The sequence below is a fragment of the Motacilla alba genome, chromosome 1A (assembly GCF_015832195.1).
Source record: "Motacilla alba alba isolate MOTALB_02 chromosome 1A, Motacilla_alba_V1.0_pri, whole genome shotgun sequence".
NCBI lineage: Eukaryota > Metazoa > Chordata > Aves > Passeriformes > Motacillidae > Motacilla > Motacilla alba.
Window position 1 is genome coordinate 57,261,819 of NC_052031.1, and position 22,324 is coordinate 57,284,142.

A 22,324-nucleotide genomic window follows, 5' to 3' on the forward strand; every position below is an offset into this window, starting at 1 on the left:
TTGCTTCTCCTAAGTGAACTGGAAGTATTTGCACATCCACAAGTGGTTTGAGAGGAAACAAGCATCTTCTTCTCTGCATTCATCCCTCTGAAGAATCAACTCTTTGTGACACTATTGCACTGCATCCCAAAGGTTCTGCCTGGATTCCGCATCCCTGCTACTCCACTTTTGACCACAGGTGTAGTAAATTGTGCAGTTGCAAATTTGCCATTTTCCTAAAGACTTGGGCAAATTGCATTTGGGAATCCCACAGAATGAGCCAGTGCAGGGATTTATGGCCTACACCCCTGTACAAATCAGTGCACTTATTACACTGTTCCTCCTGTGCAAATACCAGCAAAGCTCATCAGTAAATTTAACCACTGGCAAGAACTGCACAGGTGGAAACTGTTAAATTTCATTCTGCTGGCCACTGAAATGCTCTCCCTCTGTCACTGTGGCCAAGCAAAGTTTTGCAATGTTAGCACATCTACAAACAGCACATCTCTTTCTGTAACAGGAGCAGAGTCCTGTGGACCTGCAGCTCCAGGGAGCAGGCCAGCTCCAGGCAGTCTCACTTTGGCTTTTTTCAGTGGAAATTCCCCTTCACGAGTTGGTGCAGCAGGATGAAGTCACCTGCTCTTGGAACAACTCCCTTTCCTTTGGGACCAGTTAGAGCCTGTCAGCCTTGAACTTATCACAGGCCATGTTGTCCATGCACCTACCACTTGTTCAAAGGTCTCGGCATGTACCCATAAATAGCCTAAGCACAACAGCTCTCTTGGAAGGCTGAGGCCATCCAAGGCCTCCTGTTGGCATGGTGTGCCCTACCTTCCCTACCAGGCTCTCTAGCACAGCTGGGGCTTTACACAAGCCCCCAACCATCACTAAACTGCCAGGCTGGGCTTTGCTGAGAAAGCAATTTTCTCTTCATTTTTTTTCTTTGTCTTTTCTGCCTGTTGATATACACCTTTCAGATCTCTTGTGACTGACCAAACGGAACCCATCATCCAAGGGGTCTTCATGCTCAGACAGAGCTTCTTTCCAGGGACTTCAGAGGGGGAACTTAGGGGGAAGGTTGTTTTACTTGTTCCTGGTTGATGTTCCTGGAAGGCATCCAACAGACAGATGGAGATCCTTTCTGTAACACATACCCAAGGTCTGACTGACCTGTTGGGGAAGAGTCTCTGAAGGTCCCAGGATTCCAGGCAGGCTTCAGACTCTCCCATCAATCAGGGCTGGCAGTGACCTCAGAGTGGAGCCACCTTTATTTTTTACTGTCCCCAAAGGCAGAACAGGTTCTCAGCTACCTGCAAACAAGGAGCTTCACTGGAAACACACCATTAAAGGGAATTTCCAAACTGATGGGATAAGACACAGTCCTGGTGTTTATCAGGACATCACTATGCCTTACTTATTCCTCCAGTGCCTTGTTTCTGACTTCCCCAGTTTTGGGAAGTGTCTACATTCTCCTGTCACCACTATCCACTACAAGCTGATTAGCTCGGTCACTGTTAGCTCACGGGCTGGTTTGGGAGACTGGCCCATCTCTGGTATCACCCATTTCACAAAGCCTAAGATGGGCCAAAGTATACCAGACTGTGACTAGTGTCCCCCCAGTAAGGTTTTTGCACCAGTCCTCCAGAAAAATGTGGTCCTGACTCTGTCCCCCAGCTGGATCTCCCCCATTTCCTCATTTTGCAGCTCTGCAAAGGACTCACTGCATGCTGTGTCTCGTCTTGGCCCACCACCTTCCCACACTCAGGTTATTTTATTTCTGCTTCTGAGCTCAGCTCTGTTTTTGCATGGCCCCTGTCTCTCTTGCTTTACATATGCTGGGTGTGTGTGGTACTCTCTGAGGTGGAAGTTCTCTTTTCTTGTCCCCACGTGAGCCGCTGCGCTGACAGGACTGACCACCTTCTCACCACTGCCTGCTAACTGGCCCAATGCTCTGCTGCAGCCCATCATTTAAAGACTTGGCACATTCCTCAGTCTCTTAGGGCATCTTTGGCTTCCCATTAAACACAGAGATATCTATCCTGGCTCAGGAAGTCTCTGCCCTGCAGACCACCAGGACCTGGGAGACTGCTGTCGGGAGCTTGCACTGTGTCCATGCTGTTTGTCTGCTCCTCCCAAAACATCTCCTCCTGGACTCCAGGACTACAGGACCTTTTGTCTGATCCAGCTCAGATTTTTATGTGCTTACCTTTCCCTTTTCCCCTGATCTCAATCTGGTCATCCCCTTACTGAAAAAATCTATTATTAGGTCAATGTCCAATTTCCCCTGGTTGAATACCTTGTTATTCAACCAAAATAATCCTTCAGCTGAATGCTCTTTGTCCCCCACTTTGTGGCACACAGCTGACGAGCTTTGTCTAATTTGATGGTTGATTCTAGTCATACAGCCAGACTAGATAATTTAATCTCTTTTCCTGAAGGCAAGTGCTCACTGACATAAGAGCTGACCCCATCAAATTGGCTCCTAGGCCTCCCATTTCAGAGCCATTCCCTCATGCCGTGGTTCTGGATGGAGCTGAACAAGGTGCATTTTCCTCTCCCAGGTGCATTGTCCTCAAACACCGTGGCTTTTGCACTGATTCAGCTGGGACAAATAGTCTGATTCCTTTCTCCTGGAGACTGGAAATGCTGGGGGATGATGGTGGTAGGCTGTGTGCTGGCCAGCTTGTCTGCAGCAGGAGGTTGTTTTTTCCTGCAGCAACCTGCAAGCCTTTTATATCATTTTCTCACAGATTTTTCTCAATTTCTTAACTCTTTGCTGTAGTTAATCTTGGCTTATAAATTGACCAAAGCTTTTGTTGTGCCTCTTATTTTCTGGAAAACATTATTTTGCATGATACTCACACTGCTGATCACCTCTTTGATCCATCCTGCCTTTTTAAACTGGGAATCTTCCAGAAGAGTTTCGCACTCTCTCTGGACACTGAAGTCTTTTATCCTCGTCTCCAGGTGACCTCTTATAAAACTCTTAGAAGTTTCCAGATGTTGCTTGAACTCCTTTTGCAAAGTCTCCAGCTGTCTCGGCTCATGTTTTGAGTCTTTGGTAATTTTCAATTTCCGTTCCCACTTGGTTCCAGAGGAATCGCAGAATTAGGACTTCTCCTAGAAGCTGAGTCTCACCCTTGACATTCTTTCCATAATTTGAAGATCTGCAGGTTGTTCCAGAGAGGATGAAGCTGGCAAAGAAATGCTCCAGAAATGTTCCAGGTGTTCCACAAGGAAGTTGCCCCAGAAATGCTCACCACCTCCCCCACCCTCTGCTCCCCTGTCTGTTATTTACAGAAACCATGCAAAGCCTTGCTTTCCTGCCCATGGGAGGAATCACCTGCAGAGAGCTGTCTTTTCTTTCAGAGTTCAAGCTCCCTTTTTGTCAGCACTTCCCCAAAAGGTCTCCAGTTCAGGGTGCTTTAGTTCAAGGTTAAGCTCCTTTTACTTGGGCTGTTTTCTTGATAGTTTTTCAATGACCAGTCCAGTGAGAAGGAGAGATATTTCATGCTGAAGCTGTCTGCTTCTCTCCACTAACAAGAGAGCCCGCAGCTCTTCCTTAGATGTCCAGCATGGATGACTGGCATGGGGCAACCAGTATGTCCTTGATGAGCAAGTTTCCCTTGCAGTCTGTGGTCCTCCTTCCCGAGGGAACTGCTCTGTAGTCCAGGCTTACCCAAGGTAATGTCCCAGAGGAGATTTAGGTTGGATATCAGAAAAAAGTTCTTCCCCCAGATGGTGGTTGAGCACTGGAACACGCTCTCCAGGAAAGTGACCACAGCTTCAAGACTCACAGAGCTCAAGAGGCATTTGGACAATGCTTTCAGGCACTTGGTAGGATTGTCCTGTGCAGAGTCTGGAGCTGGACTCCGGGATCCTTGTGGGCCCCTTCCAACTCAGGATATTCTATGACTCTTTGAACATGTGTAACAATTTGCTTTCTGCAGCAGCAGCAGATTCTCCCACCCACCTCTGTAGCAGTCCACGAGCCTCTCCTTCTGACCCCCCCCCCCCCACCCCTACCACCTATACGCACGTGGCACAAATGTATGTTATTTTTTTGTCCCCGGTTTAGCTTCGGACAGTGTGGAAATGCCATCAAGTTAGCAGGCAGAGAGCTGTACAAGCCCGCAGTGCCGCTTGCTGCTTGCCAAGCAGGAGCCTCAAACACCTCATCAGAGCCTTCGCTGCTCCTGAAACCTCATTCGCACTTTATAGACGGGCAGTGCGGTTCAGCAGCCCGCCCCCCCAAAAAAAATCACGAGTTACCCTTCTGGCCAGGATACCTGTGAAGCACGGTCGTTAGACCGGAATGATGTGAGGTTCCCGTCTCTATTTTGGCAGGCGGGGGCGTGTTTGGTATTTATTGGGGTAATTCCCCCGCCTCCCTCAGCCGCCTGGATTCTGTGGGAGCCCGGGTTTGGAGGTCACGCACCTCCAGGAGACGGAGCCGCGGAAGGAAGGGAGCAAAACTAAACCGAGTGAAAAGCAAGCGGTCAGCGCTGGCGGCGGGGATAAACACATCGCTATGGATCGCCTCAGCTGACACTTCCCGCCTGCTGTTCCCGCCGGGAATACCGGAGAGAAACCCGCCAGCCCGGCTCTGAGAGGGGGTGGTGATGTCGGGGGTGTCCGCTCCCCCCGCCCCGCACGTGGGGCCGGGGCCGCTGCGCTCCCCGCACACGCTGCACACCCCGCACGTTGCAGGGCCACACATGCCGCGCCGGCGTGCAGGCACGGCGCACACGCGGGGACACGCGGGGACACACAGGCCGGGACACGCACACGCGGGGACACACACGCACGCACAGACAGCGCCTTTGCCGGGCCATGGGAAAGAAGAGCATCCCCTTCCCTCAGGCACGGGCACCCCGTCCTTCCGCTGGCAGGAGGGTCCTGGCGGGCTGCCCGGCGAGGGGCGAGTGGCGGGGGGCGCGGGGCTGCCCAGGTCTGGAGTGGCATGGCCCGCGGTAGCCCGTGCAGGGGGTGCCCGGTGCCGCCAGGTGCCGCCGCCTGATAGCGGGGGGCGGAGGGGCAGGGCCGCCCGGTGCAGCCCGGCGGCAGTGATGTGGCAGCAGGTCGGGTCACGTTGCCGGCCCTGTGCTCGTACCAGTGTGAGACGGGATTAGGGAGGCGGCTGTCGGTGCCGCCGCCGCCGGCGGGGAGCGGGGGCTGCGCGGGCGCGCCCGGCGCGCATGGAAGCGGGCGGGGGGGGCGAGGGGGTTCCCGCCCCGCCCCGTCCCGGGGCTGCTGCGGCCGGACACGCCGCATCGGTGCAAATCCTCTGCCAATGTCACCCCCTGCGCCCCGCAGGGGTGCGGGCTGCCCGAGGGCAGCGTCAACAGCAGATGTGTTTACATTAGAGATAGACATTTTTTATATGTATGTGCCTCTATACGTGAGTCCGTCTGTATAGAAGGAGCGCTTCTGCAGCGGTTTGGCGTTGCAGGCAGATCCGGCTCCAGTCCAAAGGTCGGGAGGGAGAGCTGCCGGGAGCAGCGGCGGCCGGGCGGGAGCACCGGGGGACGAGAGCTGCGGCACGGCGGCGCCGGGAGGGAGTGCTCCGCGCAGTAACACGCGTGTGCGTGCGCCTGTTCGTGCCCACGCATCCTATAGAAATCTATAGAAAACGTATGGCGAACGTGACCCCCTAATCGCACCCCCCCAAGAGAGGGGGTCGATTATTACCCCCTTCATCCCGTGGGCACGTTTTCCACTGGCGGGTCTCCTCCCTGGATGCAAAAAAAAAAAAAAAAAAAAAAATACAGTAATAAAAGTAAAATTATTTAATAAGTATTCAAATTAGAAAAAATCATAAAAATAATAAAAACACAGCGAGAGTGGCAATCATCACGGTGATAATGCTGACGATAACAGCGGCAGCAGCAGTAACACGGGGGGAAGCCGCTGTCTCGCAGGGCGGCCCCGGGCGGGCGGCGGGACCCCCCCCGTCCCCTCCCCGGGCCCGCCCCCGCTCGCGCCGCACGTGAGCCGGGTGCGGGGCTGGCTGGCGGCGCGCGTGCCCCGCGGGCAGGCGCGGCGGCGGCGGCGGCGGGAGCTGCGGGCGTGTGCGCGGGGAGCGCAGCGAAGGCGGGCAGGGGGGGAGCGGCAGCCGCGGCGGAGGCACTTGGAGGGGGGGGGGGACGAACCGCCGCACACTTTTGGCCACTGCACGGGAGAGGGGGGACGGAGGCTGCATGTGCGCAGCGTCGCTCGCGGATCTCCCGAGACTGATCTCAGCATCCCGCAGGCTCAGTCAAAAGCAGCGACGAAACATCAGCCGCTGCCAGACATGGATGAAGGAATCTCCCGCTTGCCGGAGAGGCAGCTACTGGAGCACAGGGATTTTATAGGGTAAGGCGCCGGGACACTATCTCGTATCTCTACGGCGTTTCGTCTTCTTGAGAAAGTGCTGCGAAGCGCTGGGAGCGGCGCCGGCTCCCCGGCGGAGCGCGGGGCTCGCCGCCTCCCTCCGCTGGCGGACCCGGGCGAGCCCTTGCCTGGCCCTTCGGGCAGAGCGCTCGGCGCCCGTGTGCCCACTCGAGGAGGTGCTAGGCAAGCTATCGCTGCACTTGCCGATGCTGGATCTTTGTGCTTTTCTCCAGGCTGGACTACCCTGCCCTGTATATGTGCAAACCCAAAAGAGGCGTGAAGAGGGACGAGAGCAAGGTAAGGATAAGTTTCTGGGGCTCTCTTCTCGCTTAACTGTTTAATTTGGGCTCGCTGAATTTTGCAGAGTAGCTTCACTCCCAAGAGCATCGCCGGGGGGCTGCGCATACAACTTGCCCCCCGAATCACAAGCGGGTTTACGAGCGAGCTGGCACGGCGGGGAGAGCGGTGCCTTGACGATAATTTGCGCGGCATGTGGTCCGCATGACATTTGTTTTGGTTTTGGTCGGCGTTCCGAGGGACTCTGCTTAACACTTGGCTTTTCCGGGTTTTGCTAATTAGGAAACGTACAAACTGCCACATAGACTGATAGAAAAGAAGAGGCGAGATAGGATTAACGAATGCATTGCCCAGCTGAAGGATTTACTGCCCGAGCATCTGAAACTAACGGTAAGGTACCCAGGAGCGTATATGCCCGTGCAGATGCAGGCGCCGGCAGCCTGCCCGCTGCGCACCCCCGGGACGCCGGGCTGCCTGACTGCTGCCCGCCCGCCGTCCTGGCCCTAATGCCTCGGGGACCGGTCTCACCGAAGTTAACGGAGGCCGCAATTGGCGGTAGCCAAAACGTGCCAGGAGGTAGCCAAGCCGCCCCCTACCCTTGCCTTTGCAGACGCTGGGACACCTGGAGAAAGCGGTGGTGCTGGAACTGACTTTGAAGCACTTGAAAGCGCTAACAGCCTTAACAGAGCAGCAGCACCAGAAGATAATTGCTTTGCAGAATGGTAAGCGAGGTCTGGGGGGCAGCGCCGCTGGGGCGCACCGGGGGCGGGCAGGGAGAGGCGCGGAGCGGGGCACCCCATGTCGGAGCCGCGGGTAAACGCTGTCCCCGCCCGGTCTCCTCCGCAGGGGAGCGGTCCATGAAGTCTCCGGTGCAGGCCGACCTGGACGCCTTCCACTCGGGCTTTCAGACGTGCGCGAAGGAAGTGCTGCAGTACCTCTCCCGCTTCGAGAGCTGGACCCCCCGCGAGCAGCGATGCGCGCAGCTCCTCGGCCACCTGCACTCCATCTCGTCGCAGTTCCTCCCCGGCCCTCAGCTCCTCTCCCCGCCGCCGGGCCCCCTCAGCAAGGGATCCTCCTCCTCTTCCTCCCCGCCCGCCCCCCCCTGCGCGCCGGGCCACAAGCCGGAGGGCCAGGCTAACTGCGTGCCCGTCATCCAGCGGACTCACGCCGCCGAGCTCAGCGCCGAGACCGACACGGACACGGACAGCGGCTACGGCGGGGAGGCCGAGGCGCGTACCGAGCGCGGCCCCGCGGCGGCGGCCGGCGGAGCGCTGCCCGCCCTGGCCATCAAGCAGGAGCCGTCGGGGGACGAGGTGCCCCCCGCGCCCAAGCGGCTGAAGTTGGACCGCGGCGGGAGCCCCATGCCCGGCCCGCCGGGGCTGGCGGCGCGGGGAGCCGAGGCGGCGGCGGCGGCGGCAGCGGCGGCCGCGCTGGTCAGACCCGACGCCGCCCTGCTGGGCTCGCTGATGGCCCTGGGGGCGGGCGGCGGCGGGGCTCCCTTCGGACAGCCGGCGGCGGCCCCTTTCTGCCTGCCCTTCTACTTCATCTCCCCCTCGGCCGCCGCCGCTTACATGCAGCCCTTCCTGGATAAAAGCAGCCTGGAGAAGTATCTCTATCCCGCCGCCCCCATCCCGCTCCTCTACCCGGGCATCCCGGCCCAGGCGGCCGCCGCCGCGGCAGCCGCTGCAGCCTCCTTTCCCTGCCTCTCCTCCGTGCTCGGCCCCGAGAAGGCGGCGGCGGCCGCCACCGGGCTGCCCCCGACGCCCCACCTCCCGCACCCCTTCGCTGCCGCCGCCGAACGCGGCGAGGAGCCCGAGCCCGCAGCTGCCGAGGAGCCCGGCGCCGAGGGCCCGTGAGACGCGCCGGGAGCTGCCCGCCGCCGCTGCCCTCCCCTCGGACTGAGGGGCCGTCGGGCCCGCACTTGCGCCCCCGGGTTCCTACGGAGGGCAGGGGTCGCCGGTGCCGGTGATCGCCGGGAGCTGGCGGCCGCGGGGTGCCCGGCCCAGACCGGGGGTGTCCCGCTGCCGGGGCGGCAGGTCCCGGAGCGGCCCCCGCAGAGGACCGTCGAGGATAAAATTTGCTACTCAGTATTTTTTTAATGTTTGGCTTTATAAATGCATAAATAAGGAAAACAAAACAAAACAAAAAAAAAAAAAAAGAAGAAGAAGGAAGAAAACATAGTAAGGATACTTTTTTTTCTCTATCTCTATATAGAGTAATTAAATGTGGCACCTTATTTGGAATGGGTTTATACATTGTGTCCCTAAGTCCCATTTGGAAACTTGCACTTGTTGTCCGGGAGACCTGGATGGGTTCAGGGTGAGGGCGGGGAACGAGGCAAGTGAGGAAGGGCAGAGCCCAGCACCTGTGCTAGCACTTTATGGAGAACTGGAGTGTGGAGGATGCACCCTGAGCCCAAACCTGCAGTGCCTTGAGCACCCGGGGATGCCGCTGGCTCCAGCAAGTTTTGGGTGTGCAAGGAAAGGAGGATCAGACCCATTACATAACCTTGTGTTTATTTCATTTTTTTTTTTGGCTAAGGTATACAGGTGTGGCAAGTGCATTTGTTCTCAACCCATCTTTATTTAATTCAGTATGTTCCCGAGAATTTTTCTTTCCCCCCAAACCTTGCTGTATAAAATGAATGTTACTGCACTGAACTACAAAAAGAAACCCCCTTCTCTTCCCCCAAGAAAACACAGAGCAGCTTGTCAGCCTGAACTCATTTTATCCTAAATTCCGAGTGACACAAACTGGAGGCCGTAGGTAAACACCTCACTGTGCAACCAGAAACAATTAACCCAGGTGGGGTAAGTTTCCCATACGGGTTTTTCCCTCATCCCATCCTCAAATACTGTGTTTTCCCTTTCTGGAGACAAACCAGACGCCAGATAATCACACAGATAAAGCTTTTATAATAAGGCTTAAACCAAGACCTTGCCTAGATATTTTTAGTTTGTTGCCAAGGTAGCACTGTGAGAAATCTCACTTGAATGTTATGTAAGAGGTGAGACACCACAGCCTGGCGAGGAGTGTGTGTGTGTCCGGGGTCCGTCAGTCCGTTTGGTGCATCTGCTGCTGCTGTTGCTACTGTTTGCCTCAAACGCTGTGTTTAAACAACGTTACAAAAAAAAAAAAAATCTTACTAGCCTACAGAGTGGCTGTATGTAAATAGTTGTTAATACATCCAATTAATGACGTCTGACATGCTATTTTTGTAGGGAGAAAAATATGTGTTAATGATATTTTGAGTTAAATATCTTTTGGGAGGATTTGCTGAAAAAGTTGCACTTTTGTTACAATGCTTATGCTTGATACAAGCTTATGCTGTCTTAAATTATTAAAAAAAATAAATCCTGTCTGCAAGAAACCAGCTGTTTTAGAACAGTTTAGTATGTGATATATTAGAAATCAATCTTTATATTCAGTATTTTCCAGCACTCCATGAATTCTATTATCTAAATATTTCCACACTATTTTGTGATTTAAAAAATTCTTAACAAGGAATAAAAACTTTAATACACAAAATGGGGCTGTCTACTAATTAAAAATGCAATGATAATACATAATAATTGGTGCATTGAGCTTCAAACTGTATGATTGTGTGGCTGATAATTATTTAATTCACATTTTTAATCTGGGTTTGAATTTGCTGGGTTTCTTTTAACTCTCTCTGGCACAGTCTGGTTTAATATGTGCACATTTCACAAAGCAAAGTGTGGATCACACAGGTTTCTTCCTGACATCTACTTTTTTTCCCTCTTCTTTTTACAAAATACTAATCTTTAAAATTAACACTTGTCAGCCCTGGTGCTGCATGGGAGCTCTCTTTGCTCACAAGGAACAAACTTTATGATTTGCCTGACAATCTAATGACGTATCACAATCTCTGCAGGAATGAATGATGGGTGTCCCAGCTTAGAAATACTCTACAAAAACCGAATATTTTGTGGTGAGGGGGAGAGGGATAGGAAGAGGAGGAATAGAGTGGTAAAAGCAGGCAGATCATTCCTAGAATGGAAATGCAGCACCCTAAAGGCTTCAACAGATTGAATAGGGGAGCTGTAGATCACCTTTCCTTCCAAAAATTATTGCAGAGAAATAAAATTAAAGGAACGCCTCAAACAGTTGCCAGTGTTTACGTAAGAGCGATGAAGGGAACGATCCGTGCTCCCTCTGCTGGTTCTCCAGTACCGGTGACTACAGTGACAAGGAATGAAGTTGGAATGGAATAAAAAAGTTTCTAAGACTCGTGCTAATTCCATCAATCCCTTAAAACACAGGACGAATTGGATGAAAAATAGGCACTTTTAAATTACTTGAATAGGATTGCTAAGAAATAGGCGTCTTCACATGGAAGCTGTAATAAATTAAATTCCAATTAGAGATACAGGTGGGCTATCTACCATTGGCTATACCAATGGACACATAGACATATTTTTTTCCATAAATAATGGACCAAAGGCTGCCACAGTGCACCACTCTTCCTGCCAAAGTAAATTTCTAGGTAGGGAAATGGGAAAAAAATCAGTGTCTGCCTCCATCTGTCTTTGGATCTGGTTCTGCTCCCCATGTTTCACAGGAATGAAAGTGAGCTGGGCTCAACCCTTCCCCTCGGTAACATCGACCAGCATACTTGAACAGCTTAACACTTGTTAGGCCAGCATTTAGGCTGGGATGAAGGTGCTGGTGTATTCCAAGTCCTCCTGCCAGCTGGGCAATTGGTCTGACTGTGCGCAAAGCCCTTCCTGCCAGATCACTGCCCGAACACAAAGGGTGGAGCCACAAGCACTTCATAAAAACCTATGCCCCTCGTGAAGAGCACGGCTTAAACCTGAGCATCAGCAAGGCTTTAGGTCTCCTTCAAATTTTCTTCCTTTGTGAATATGAATCCATTTAGGTTCCACTGGGCTATAAACCCAGATCCTTAGTGCGCTTTATCAATTTCAGTATTTACCATGTACAGTAACAGGAAGGCATGTTTTTATTAGCCCTTGAATCAAATGTGCCAAATGACTTCACGCCAAGTTGCAGCATCAGTGAAATCTATAACATTTTATGACATAAAACATAAAGATTAATTATGTGTTTTCTGATCATCCCAATGCCTAACAAAAGCAAACACAGGGGAAAAAGGTTTGTAATTGAGGCTGATAACCCACTGCTGCTGGAGGCAAAAGGCAAATGACAGGAGGGACCCTAGTGTCAGCCTTAATTATTAAATTCCAGGCTTCCTCAGCTCCCTTTGGAATCTAAATCAATTTGTATGTCTTGAATTTTCCTGAGGTTAAAAACAATCACAGAAACACTGGACAACAGCTTCCCATCTTTAAATATACGTTCCCTTATGGAAGTGCTGAGAGTGCAGGGTGCTACATTTTCTGTTTACATTTGAATCCATATTCTGTTGTCCCATGAACGACAAGATATGTGATGCAAACTTGATTTCTTAAGCAATAAATGTTGAAAACAGATTTTATAGTCCAGTATATCATAGTGGCAAGACAGGCTCCATTAGAATGTGCTAAATCAAGATGGTTTGGATTGTTAAGCCAATGGAAGGCAATATAATGTACCTCCAACAGAAGGACAAGGAATTTTTATATTTGGAAGTGTTACAGTTACAGATCTTGACTATCAGCCCTGTTTGAGAAAGGCCTGACCTACCATTTAAGCCATGTGAGTTCTTTTCTGGAGCACAATGGGCCTTGGAGTAGGTCCCGAGTTTGTGTTTTGAGCCTTGTTTGTTTAATTTTTCACTTTAGCTGGGGCAAACTGAATGTCTGACATCCAGCAAGCCTGGGGACTGTGTGCAAGGTGTGTTTCAGCACCTCTAAATTCCTGGCCTGCCCTGTAACCTGGGTCTTGCAATGAATTTCCTTTTCCCCTCAAACTTCAGCTCCTGGAATCATGTGATCCCAGCCTTCTTTGAGAAGCTTCCTGCCTTCTACTTGCAGAAATGAACATGAAAGTACAACCTCTGAGAAAGAAAGTAACAAAAATGCTGAATTTTCTCTGTGAAAAAAGCCTTAGATTTTTTAAAGCCAGTTTCACTCAGGAAAGTTTGAATCTCTGTTGACTGTCTGGTTCTCTTGCAGGCTCAGAGCAGCTCGCTGGGAAGCAGCAGAGAGAAGCCAGTGGCTCATCTGCCGCCAGCAGCAGCTGCGTGAGCCCTGGACACGTGTGGGCTGGATGTGAGCAGGACCGAGCTGCTCCGCTCTCTGCATCCTTCCCGTGGCTCCAGCATTTCAGCCTGCAGGGCTGTCAATCTGTCACAAGCACTAAATTCAGGGCAGCCTCGATGACGGCGCTGCTGCGGGCTGCCCTGCCTGGGACAGGCTGTTCTGCCTCGCTGAACTCACGGGGCACCCAGTGGCAGCGCACCTGCTGTGGCTGCCACTGCAAACATTCCCCACCCTGCGTGGCCCTCCCAAAGCCCCAGAGGATGCAGGAGATGCCTGGGACAGGAGAGAAGAGATTCCCTTGTTTCAGCAAGCAGGGACTTTGATCCCAGGCAGCTCTACTGGGTCATAGTGACCAAGGAGAGTCGTTTCTCCTGCCTCCATAAAGCCTTGCTGGTTGTTCGTTTGGTTTTTTTAATTTGCTTTTTGCTAGGTGTTTTATAAGCATGAGACCAAGGCACTCTCACAACTATGTATTTTCTAGGGAATTACCTCAGGAAAAGAGCCATGTAGGTATGGCACCTTCTTCCTCAGCAGAAAATTGTCTCTCAGAGTGTGTTTGGATTAATACCTGCAGCACAGAGCCAGATGAGCCGACAGACGCTGAAGTGGATTCTATTCTCACCGTAGAAGGTTGCCAAGGCTCCAGCCCTCCTGTGAGTGGCAGGCAGGCCCACAGCCTTCCTTACATACTATGTTGTTTGCAAAAGAGCCCATCCAGGTGGAAGCAGCAGCCCCTCTGCATAGGCCTAATACTTACAGATGTGGTTGGAATGCACTGCATTGGCTTCTGGTTTGGAGCCTGTGAGCAGCAACCCAGATCAGCATTTCTGTGGTATGGGTATCACAGCTACCAACAAAGCTCGTGAGGCTGGGCCCTAGATTCCAGCTGCAAGACCTGGAATATGAGTATATCCATCAAAAACAGTCACAAGCCACTGAGAGCAGACTATGTAACAATAAGGCAGCCTGAAATGTGGGGAAAAAAAAGCTTCTCTTCACAGAATACCAGAATGGGTTAGGCTGGAGGGGCCCATAGTGGGTTATCTGGTCCCACTTCCTGCTCAGGCAGGACCATCCCAGAGCACATGGCACAGGATTGCATCCAGTGAGGGATCTCTTCAGTGAGGGAGATTCCACATCTTCTCCTGGGTGCAAGATTTCCAGAAGTGTTTGTTGGACTACCAGTAGGAGAAACTGAGTGTCTCCTTTTAAAGTACTGTAAGTTGAGCTCTCTGGTTCTGCATGGGACTGAAAGGCTGGAAAAGAACTAAAACTGGAAAATCTTTTTATGCTTTGCTTGAAATGAGAGGGCATCAGTCTTAAGCTGCACGGGGGAGGATTAGGTTGGACATGAGGGAAAAATTTTTCACTGAATGGGTGATCAGACATCAGATGAAGTCACTGTCCCTGTAGGTTTTTAAGGAAAGAGTGGATGTGGCACTCAGTGCCATGGTCTGCTTGACACGGTGGTCTTCGGTCATAGGTTGGACTCGACGATCTCAGAGGACTTTTCCAGCCTAAACGCTTCCGTGATGCTCTGAGAAGAGGAGGTCTGTCCCACGCTGGGTTTGTCCGGAGGGCAGGAGCGCTCGGGCAGCGCCTGCGCACGCACCAGGCGCGTCAGTCCGGGCAGCTGTCCTGGGAGGCACCGCCGGGGGCCATGGGGCCGCTTCGCAGTGACTGTGCCAGAGAGTCCTCGGCAGCGCGGCCGGTTCCCTGGCGATCCCGCCCTGCTCCGTGCCGCTGTCCTTCCCCCCGCCCCGCCCGGCGCTGCCCGGCTCCCGCCCCGGTCCGAAGTGCGCGCCCTCCCCTCAGGCCGCCGCCGCCGTCACGAGCGCGCCCGCGTGACCGCCGCGCACGCTGCCCGGCACGTGCCCGCGGGGCCGCGCCCGCTGCGGGGAGGGCAGATGGGGAGTGGGCGGGGCCAGCGCTGGCGACAGCTGCCATTGGTCGGCGTGCGACTCGCGCTCCGCCTCCCCTCACGCGACCCCACCTCCCCTCAGGAATGGCCGCCCCTGGGGCGGGGCCGGGGCTCCTCTGACAGAATCACGGGGTCAGGCTGGAAGAGTCTTCTGTGAATGTCGAGTCCAACTTGTGACCGAACGCCACCGCGTCAACCAGACCGTGGCACCCAGTGCCACGTCCAGCCTTTCCTAAAACACCTCCAGGGACGGTGATTTCACTGCCTCCCTGGGCAGCCCATTCCGATGTATGATCGCCCTTTCTGTGAACAAATTCTTCCTACGCTGCACTTTTGCGGTCTCACCTTGATGACTGTGCGTAGTTTTGGTCACAGCAATGTAGGAAAGAGATTAAGCTGCAAGAGAGTGTCCAGAGGAGGTGGAGATGGTGAGGGACCTCGAGGGGAAGCCACACACGGAGCAGCTGAGGGCACTTGGTCTGTTGAGCTGGAGAGGAGCAGACTGAGGTCAGGGCTCACAGCAGTTCTGCAGCTTCCTCACGAAGCAGAGGCCCTGATCTCTGCTCTGTGGTGATCAAAGACAGGACCCGAGGGAACGACTGGAGCTGTGTCAGGGGAGGGTTAGGGTGGATATTAGGAAAAGGTTCTTCCCCCAGAGGTACTGAACAGGCTCCCCAGGGATGGTCACAGTCCCAAGTCTTACAGCTCCAGGAGCTTACGGACAACTCTTGAGCACATGATGTGACTCTTGGGGAGTGTGTGTGCAGGGACAGGAGTTGGACTTGATGATCCTTGTGGGTCCCTTCCAACTCAGCTCATTCTGTGATTCTGTGATGTCCAACCTAAACCTCCCCTGTCCTCTCAGAAAGGGCTGTAAGGGGTTGAGAGTCCCAGCATTCAAGGGTTTTACTCGATGCACATTGAGCAAACAGAATGCAACATTATGCACATATGGGCCAATCCTGTACAGAAATTAATAATTACAGCCCTTAAGGGCATCAGCTGGAGGGTTAATAAATCAGGGGAAACCTTAGTAGAGGCTGTTTTTAAACTTAGATTCTTCTAAAATAACAACATTGATACTGTGATATGGAATCATAGAATGACCTGGAAGGGACTTTAAACACCATCCAGTTACACTTCCTTGCCATAGGCAGGGATGCCTTCTGCTATCCCAGCTTGCTCAGAGCCACATCCAACCTGGCCTCGGACACTTCCAGTGATCCAGGGGCAGCCCCAGCTGCTCTGGGCAACCTGTGCCAGGGCCTCACCACCCTTGCAGGGAACAAGTTTTTTCCTCATATCCAATCTAAACTTCCTCTCTGTCAGTGTAAAGCCATTCCCCCTTGTCCTGTCACTCCAGGCCCTTGTTAAGAGTCTCCCTCCATCTTTCCTGTAGCCTCTTGCAGGTCCCTTTGTTTCAAAACAGTTGGTGGTGGCAGCACTGACATGGTGGCACCTGTTGGACAGAACAGCAAGATCAAAAGATAACACAGCCCCGTGAGAGGAGAAACTGAGGCTCCAGCCCTGGTATGCTTCATGTTTATGCATTTTATGTTGTAAACTCTCTAGAATACAAATAGATCTTCATGGGAACAGGGGTAGGAGCTGGCATTGTGGCTTCCTCTTCCCCAAGTGCAGATTCTAATCAAACAGGCTAAAGCTATTTCTCAATAAGTAACTGCTTAATCATTCTGTGTAAAGTAGGGCAAGATTCACCAGAGGAACAGTGTACACATCTCTGAGAGCAACTTTTGGCACAAGGAGCAGGAGATGCAGAGGTGAACCTCCTGGGAGGAAAAATATTCAATCCCAATCACCTACTGAGAGATAAATACTCTAAATCCTGAACTATGACTTAAAGGCTGGGCTGCTCCTCTTGCAGTGTTTTGTGTGAGGAGTGGTGCCCTCTGTTGTTCCAGGGAGAAGCTGCTGGGAGTTGGGGAATTGAAATCACAAATGTGAGGTTGGTTTGTTTACTCCAGTGCTGCAGACTCTTACAGGTGCTCTGGTTTGGACATAGGGTCTGTCACACAGAATGCACTGCCATCAGGACTTCATTTTCCAGAGTAAAGTCAGAAATGAAATGTGCAGAGACAAATGGACCAACATGACTAGGAAAAAATGCTTAAACATTAGAAAAGCATGTAGAATAAGCAAGAACTCCTTAACAGCTGCTACAAAGGTAATTGAAGGGTATGGGAATGTGTGTGGTCAAGGGTCAGAGTTAAGGCTGTTTTCCCTTTGACATCTGTTCTCTCAGAGAGAAGGAGCTACCTTTGCGTATCAAGCTGTCATCATCCGATAATGCTCCTTGGTGCTCCTAGTCCATCTGCAAAGGAAATTGTGATTGTGTGAACCTGGGCTGCATGAGTTCCTGCTCCCTGGCACAGCAGAGAAGTTGTGTTTGGAGTACAGTTTTCTCTGCAGAGTGCAGAAACGAGAACATAAAGATACATCCATGTCTGCAAAATGTGAAGTGGCTTTGAAAAATGCCTAACTGGTCATGGGGCTAATTCTGGTGTTGTAAATGATGAGGTAAGTACAGTTATTTAAGATGACCTTTGAGAGCAATCTGTGTGCCAGGGCCCAGGAGCCAGCTGTGGGAAGCACACTCCCATCAGGTCCTGCCAGGCCCAGAAGGCCTTTCCAGGACTCCAGCTGTTTGCTATGATTGCTGAACATGCAGAGTCTGCAATACCTGCTTTTAAAAATACACAGTAATGTTACAGGCTTGCTTGAGTTTAGCAACCTAGGGCAGTGCATTCCAAGGAGTAGAGGGCAATTCAGCTGCCTGGCAGAGCCAGTGGGAAGGTACTACATATCCCTGACTTTTGTTTTCCACAGGAGATCACTACCTGTACCTTCAGGAACAAAGCTGCCTGAACTGGGGCAGTCCATTCTTCCTACCAAAGGAGGGAGATGTTCCTAGAAGTAGGTGCCTACTGCTGCAAAGTTCCTCAGATAATGTACAAAGGTAGCAGCAAGAACTTTATTGAGCAGGACATGAGATAAGGTACTGCAGCACTGATTATTTATTGTCCTGTCAGATGCCAGCAGCTGCACTAATTGTTAATGAAATGCATTCAGATGGCCAACATCTTTAAATGATCTTAGACCTCAGAACTGAGCAGCAGGGACTCTCTGTGCTCAGATATGCTATGGGGTGCTCATTCTCGGTAAGACTCTGGTTAAGTGCAGCTGAGGTGTGTGTGTTAAATTTATTTGGAGAATGTAGAAAACACTTTGGAGTTGGCAAACAACAAAAAAATAAAAAGGCGCTTTCCTACAATTCTAACTCTTGTGTGCTTTATCTCTTCAGCCACTAATACCAAAGGGCACTTGGGTATCAATGGAAAATTGTGAGATGGCAGCCTGTCATGGTGCATTACTGGTTACATGCACATTGCTAGAACATCCTAAGACTTGCAGAAACATTGGAACATTTAGGACCACCAAGCAAATCTCAGCCTGTTCAGCCAATTGTTTCTATCGATTAGGTACAACACACTCCCAAGCAGCACTTGCAAAAAGATTTAGGCTGCCTTTGGTAATAGCAGCACTTTGCAAGAAGAATGTTCAGCAAAAGTTGAAATGAGGTTTTATTCCTTTACTTGCTTTTCCTTTTTACCCCTTTCGAAAAAGAAATCTACTTAAAAGCTAAACAAGAATTCACCTTCAGAAACCCCCAGCTTCCTTCAGCACACCTGCATCTTGCTCTCACTGCAAGGCAAAGCTAACTCTGAGTGACTTCTTGTCACCCTCTGGGTAGGATATAAAAATACACTTTATGCTGCAGTATCTGGATGGCACAACCAAGTTCAGGACCATGTTGTGCTAAGTACTATTTGCCAAACAAATAGGAATCGAGACGCTCTTCCCCACGGGGCCTGCCGTATATACAGACAAAGTCAAAGGGGATGAGGCAGTATTATCTCAGGCTTACAGCTGGGGTACTCCAATCCACAGGGATTATAGTAGCTTGCCCAAGGTCACACACAGGAAATCTGTAGCAGAGCTGGGAAATTAAACAAGAGCTTCCCAGGCACAGGCAAATACACCAGTCACAGGACAGTATCTAAACCAGAATGCTTCAGCCCACATCTGTACAGATTTCAGAAAGCTTCCAGGCCTGCTCAGAAACTGCAGGAATGGCATCATTTGTGCATCAGTTACACTGACACTGTGAATAAGACGTGTCTCTTTGTAAGTATTACTGTGTCCTTTCTGAAAGAACACCTTTAAAGTTGGAATGTTGCGTGCCTTACCCAATTCCCTACCACGTGCCGTGTATTCCTAGAAAACCTGCTTCCTCTTGCAGTGCGTGGCTGCTGCGTGTACTGCTGCTGCGTGTACTGCTGCCCTCTCGTGTGGGCCTGCTGGGAACTGCAGCGTTGACATAGTCGAGGAGACCCGACTATCTGGTGCCTGCCCCTGGCAAAACCTTTCAACCCAGCTCTACAGCTAATGCACATTGTTGCCTTTCTCATTTACTCTGTCACAGTCTCCTCCACGCTTGTTTTGTGTGTGACACAAGCAACATGACAGTGCAGAATCCAGGTCATAGTTTTGGCAGCCACGCTGCAGATCTGCCAGGTGGAGGAAATGCTTAAGACAACGTTGTAGCAACAAAATCTTGTCAAAGGTCAGCTGCCACTCTGGGGTTTCCCTTCAGTGTGCCAGGAGGGCCAGTTCCACCTCATCAATCAAAGTTCACCTTGGGCTGATTGGGACTGCTAAAGCCAAATCATCTGTGCTGGGCACATAACATTTCATGAACAGCAGTTTGATACACACAATAAAAGTTGTGGCAGGTAGTAATTTAGGAGAAGCTCCACAGGCAGCCACAGAGAAATTCCAGTTATTTCACACTTCAGCTGGAGCTCTTCTGAATACTTTTTCTTCAAACTTTTGCTCCTTAAAAATAAATAATAGAAAACTTTTCTTCCCTATAACTTGACCCAGGATTGAATATTAGATCTTTTATGCTGCATTTTCCTACTAAGTTTACCAATTACCAACTATCTTCCTCCTTTTGCAGAGGGGTAAAATAAGACAAAGCATGTAGTTGATACAATAAGCACAGTCTGGTGTAGTGGTATTTCACCTCCATCACCTTCCAGATGTCTGAACAGAAGTGTGATGACAGTCTCTCACTCTTCCAGAGATCCCTGTAGCCTTTCCACAACCATGGACTCAGATGAAAAAAGCCTCTAGAAATCAAACTTCAGATTGCATGGGGGAGAAGTTCCAGGGCTGCCTGTGTGGCAGCAAGGAAGGAGGCACACACAGAGCCACCAGAAGTGGCATGAGGACACTGGCAGTGCCTGAGTTGCTCAGACAAGCAGTGAGGTTGCTCAGGGAAGTTTATCAGCTCTGATTGCATCAGTTCCTTGTTGCACTAGCAAATGCCAAAGAGGTTCCTTTCCAGTCAGCCCTGGACAGCACACAGAACTCATTGCAAAGGATGGGGGAAAAAAGTACACAGCATACCCACCTGGAAAAAAGGAACAAAATAGACCAACTGAGATTGTCTCCATCCAGTATTTCTGGAGAAAGTTAATGATGAAGCAGTGGCTGACTCAGAAAATACTCATTAACACTAGCTACAATATCAAAAGTAGCAAATATATAATTTTCAAGTCAGGCAATAATGGGCACCATTGCTCATTGTGCCCTGCTTCAGACACCAGACATCTTAGTTGAAACAATCATTAAAAATTTGGGTTATAAAGGAATAATACCTAGCTGACACAGATGTAACAGGCAGAAGAATTCAGTATGGCTTCTGAACAAAATGGATCATTGATCTGGTCTGGTTTTGCAACTCATTAGTGGTCCAATTACACTGAGCTAGTTAGTGCTGCAGCAGCCACATAGAAGTACACATAGAAGTTCTTTAAAGGCAAAGCAAAAGATCAGAAACATCAGCTGTAGCCTTGGCTCTGCTGAGCACACTGGGAAACCTTAGTTACCACAAAACCCAGCCAGCTGACTGGCACAGGAGCAGGGAAGGGCACCTTTCAGGGCACAAGGCCTCCACAACTTCCACAGCCCTGACAACAATAGTGCCACGTGCAAGGGCTTCAGCAGAGTTTGTGGCATTGTCCTATTGCCAGTAAACAGTGCCACTACTGTTAGCTCAGCTATCCTCACATCTAATGAGATTAGGCTCCAGTTAGCTTAGGAAAATCCATTTGTTGGGATATTAGACTAAGGACTGCATTTGGATGGCTTAAATCACAAGTCTCCAGCTGCATCAAGTCTCCAGCCTTGATTAGCTCAAATGATCTCAAGCAAGCTTCACACCCTCTCTGGTCTCAGCACAGTAACTACACCTGAATCTGGACTAAAAGGCCTTCTGCTCCTTGTTCAAAGATTAATTTCTTCCTGCTCCCTGAAGCATCAGGGCACCCTTCATTTGTTGTGGGAAGAATCTGTACATTCAGTTCACCTCCAAGTGAACCTCTGCCTCTTTGTTTAAAGTTATACTTCCCCTGAGTCAGTGACCAATTCTGTCATTTCAGGGTTACTGTTAATTTTAGTAACAGTTCCTCAGCTGAAAACAAGCTCCTCTTCCCTCTGGCAGTGCCTGGGCTTTATCTGATTGAGCTTACAGCACACTTACAGTAAAGGAGTCTTGGCCCTGCCTTCAGGCCCGGTGTTTTCTGACAGAGTCCCAGCAGCTCTGTCCTGAGATGTTGTGACATGAACAATGCAATCCCAGCAAACCATGAACTGTAAAGACCCAAAGTTTCAGAGGGGAATTTATTGTATGGGAGCATATCCAATACTTTTTGTCAACCATTCATGAGAATAATAAAAAATAGAAGCTTCTTAAATGACAAAAAATATAGTTACATATAATACAGATTTTCATCTTGCATTGAAGCGGAGCAGTAATAAAATGCTCGCTTGTGTTTTCACAGTTTGTGTTGCTTATCTAAGTTAAAGCATCAGCAACTCAAGTGTTCCAGTCAGAACCCCTAGTTAGCAGTTTCATGGGATGATGGTGAGGGCGAGCACTCTCAGCATTCTGACACACTTCACAAGTACAACAGGCACACTTGATCCATTTCAGAACTACTAAAATTTTCAGAGGTACCAGCTACACTTGAGGCATCCTTGCTGCACCTGAAAGGGTTTTGTATCAGAACATGTTTTTTTGGCCCCAGTCAGACACACAACTGTGGAATGCTCCAAAATGTCCTTAAATCCCATCAAAGGTTCAAAGGGCTCTGAGTTGATCCTTTGTGACCTCTTTGTTCTGCCCTCACATGCACCACACATGAGCACAAAGCTCTAACCAGTACTTGGTCACATGTCTAAAGTGCTTGCAAGACCACAAAGGATTTAACATTCTTCAGCACTCCACTTAGAGACCTAAAGGCATTCACTGCATGCATACATTGGTATTTACTACACACACTTACACCCAGCCCCCAATATTATTGCAATAATTCTTTGCTGGTATAACAGCTCATACACCAAGTCTCACTTAGTTAGTTTTCTACAAACAGAGGAAAAAAACACCTGATGAGAGCTAGAACAGCTTTCAATCAGTCAC

At 50.6% G+C, this 22,324-nt stretch overlaps 1 protein-coding gene across 1 annotated transcript; it reads left to right on the plus strand.

Annotated features, from left to right (window-relative positions):
• The first annotated feature begins 5,768 nt into the window (after positions 1 to 5,768).
• Positions 5,769 to 10,179, plus strand: BHLHE41 (basic helix-loop-helix family member e41). Its single transcript, XM_038155488.1, has 5 exons — positions 5,769 to 6,336; positions 6,588 to 6,651; positions 6,934 to 7,041; positions 7,262 to 7,373; positions 7,498 to 10,179. The coding sequence occupies exons 1-5, from the start codon at positions 6,275 to 6,277 to the stop codon at positions 8,505 to 8,507; spliced, it is 1,356 nt and encodes a 451-aa protein (XP_038011416.1). The 5' UTR covers positions 5,769 to 6,274; the 3' UTR covers positions 8,508 to 10,179.
• The last annotated feature ends 12,145 nt before the right edge of the window (positions 10,180 to 22,324 follow it).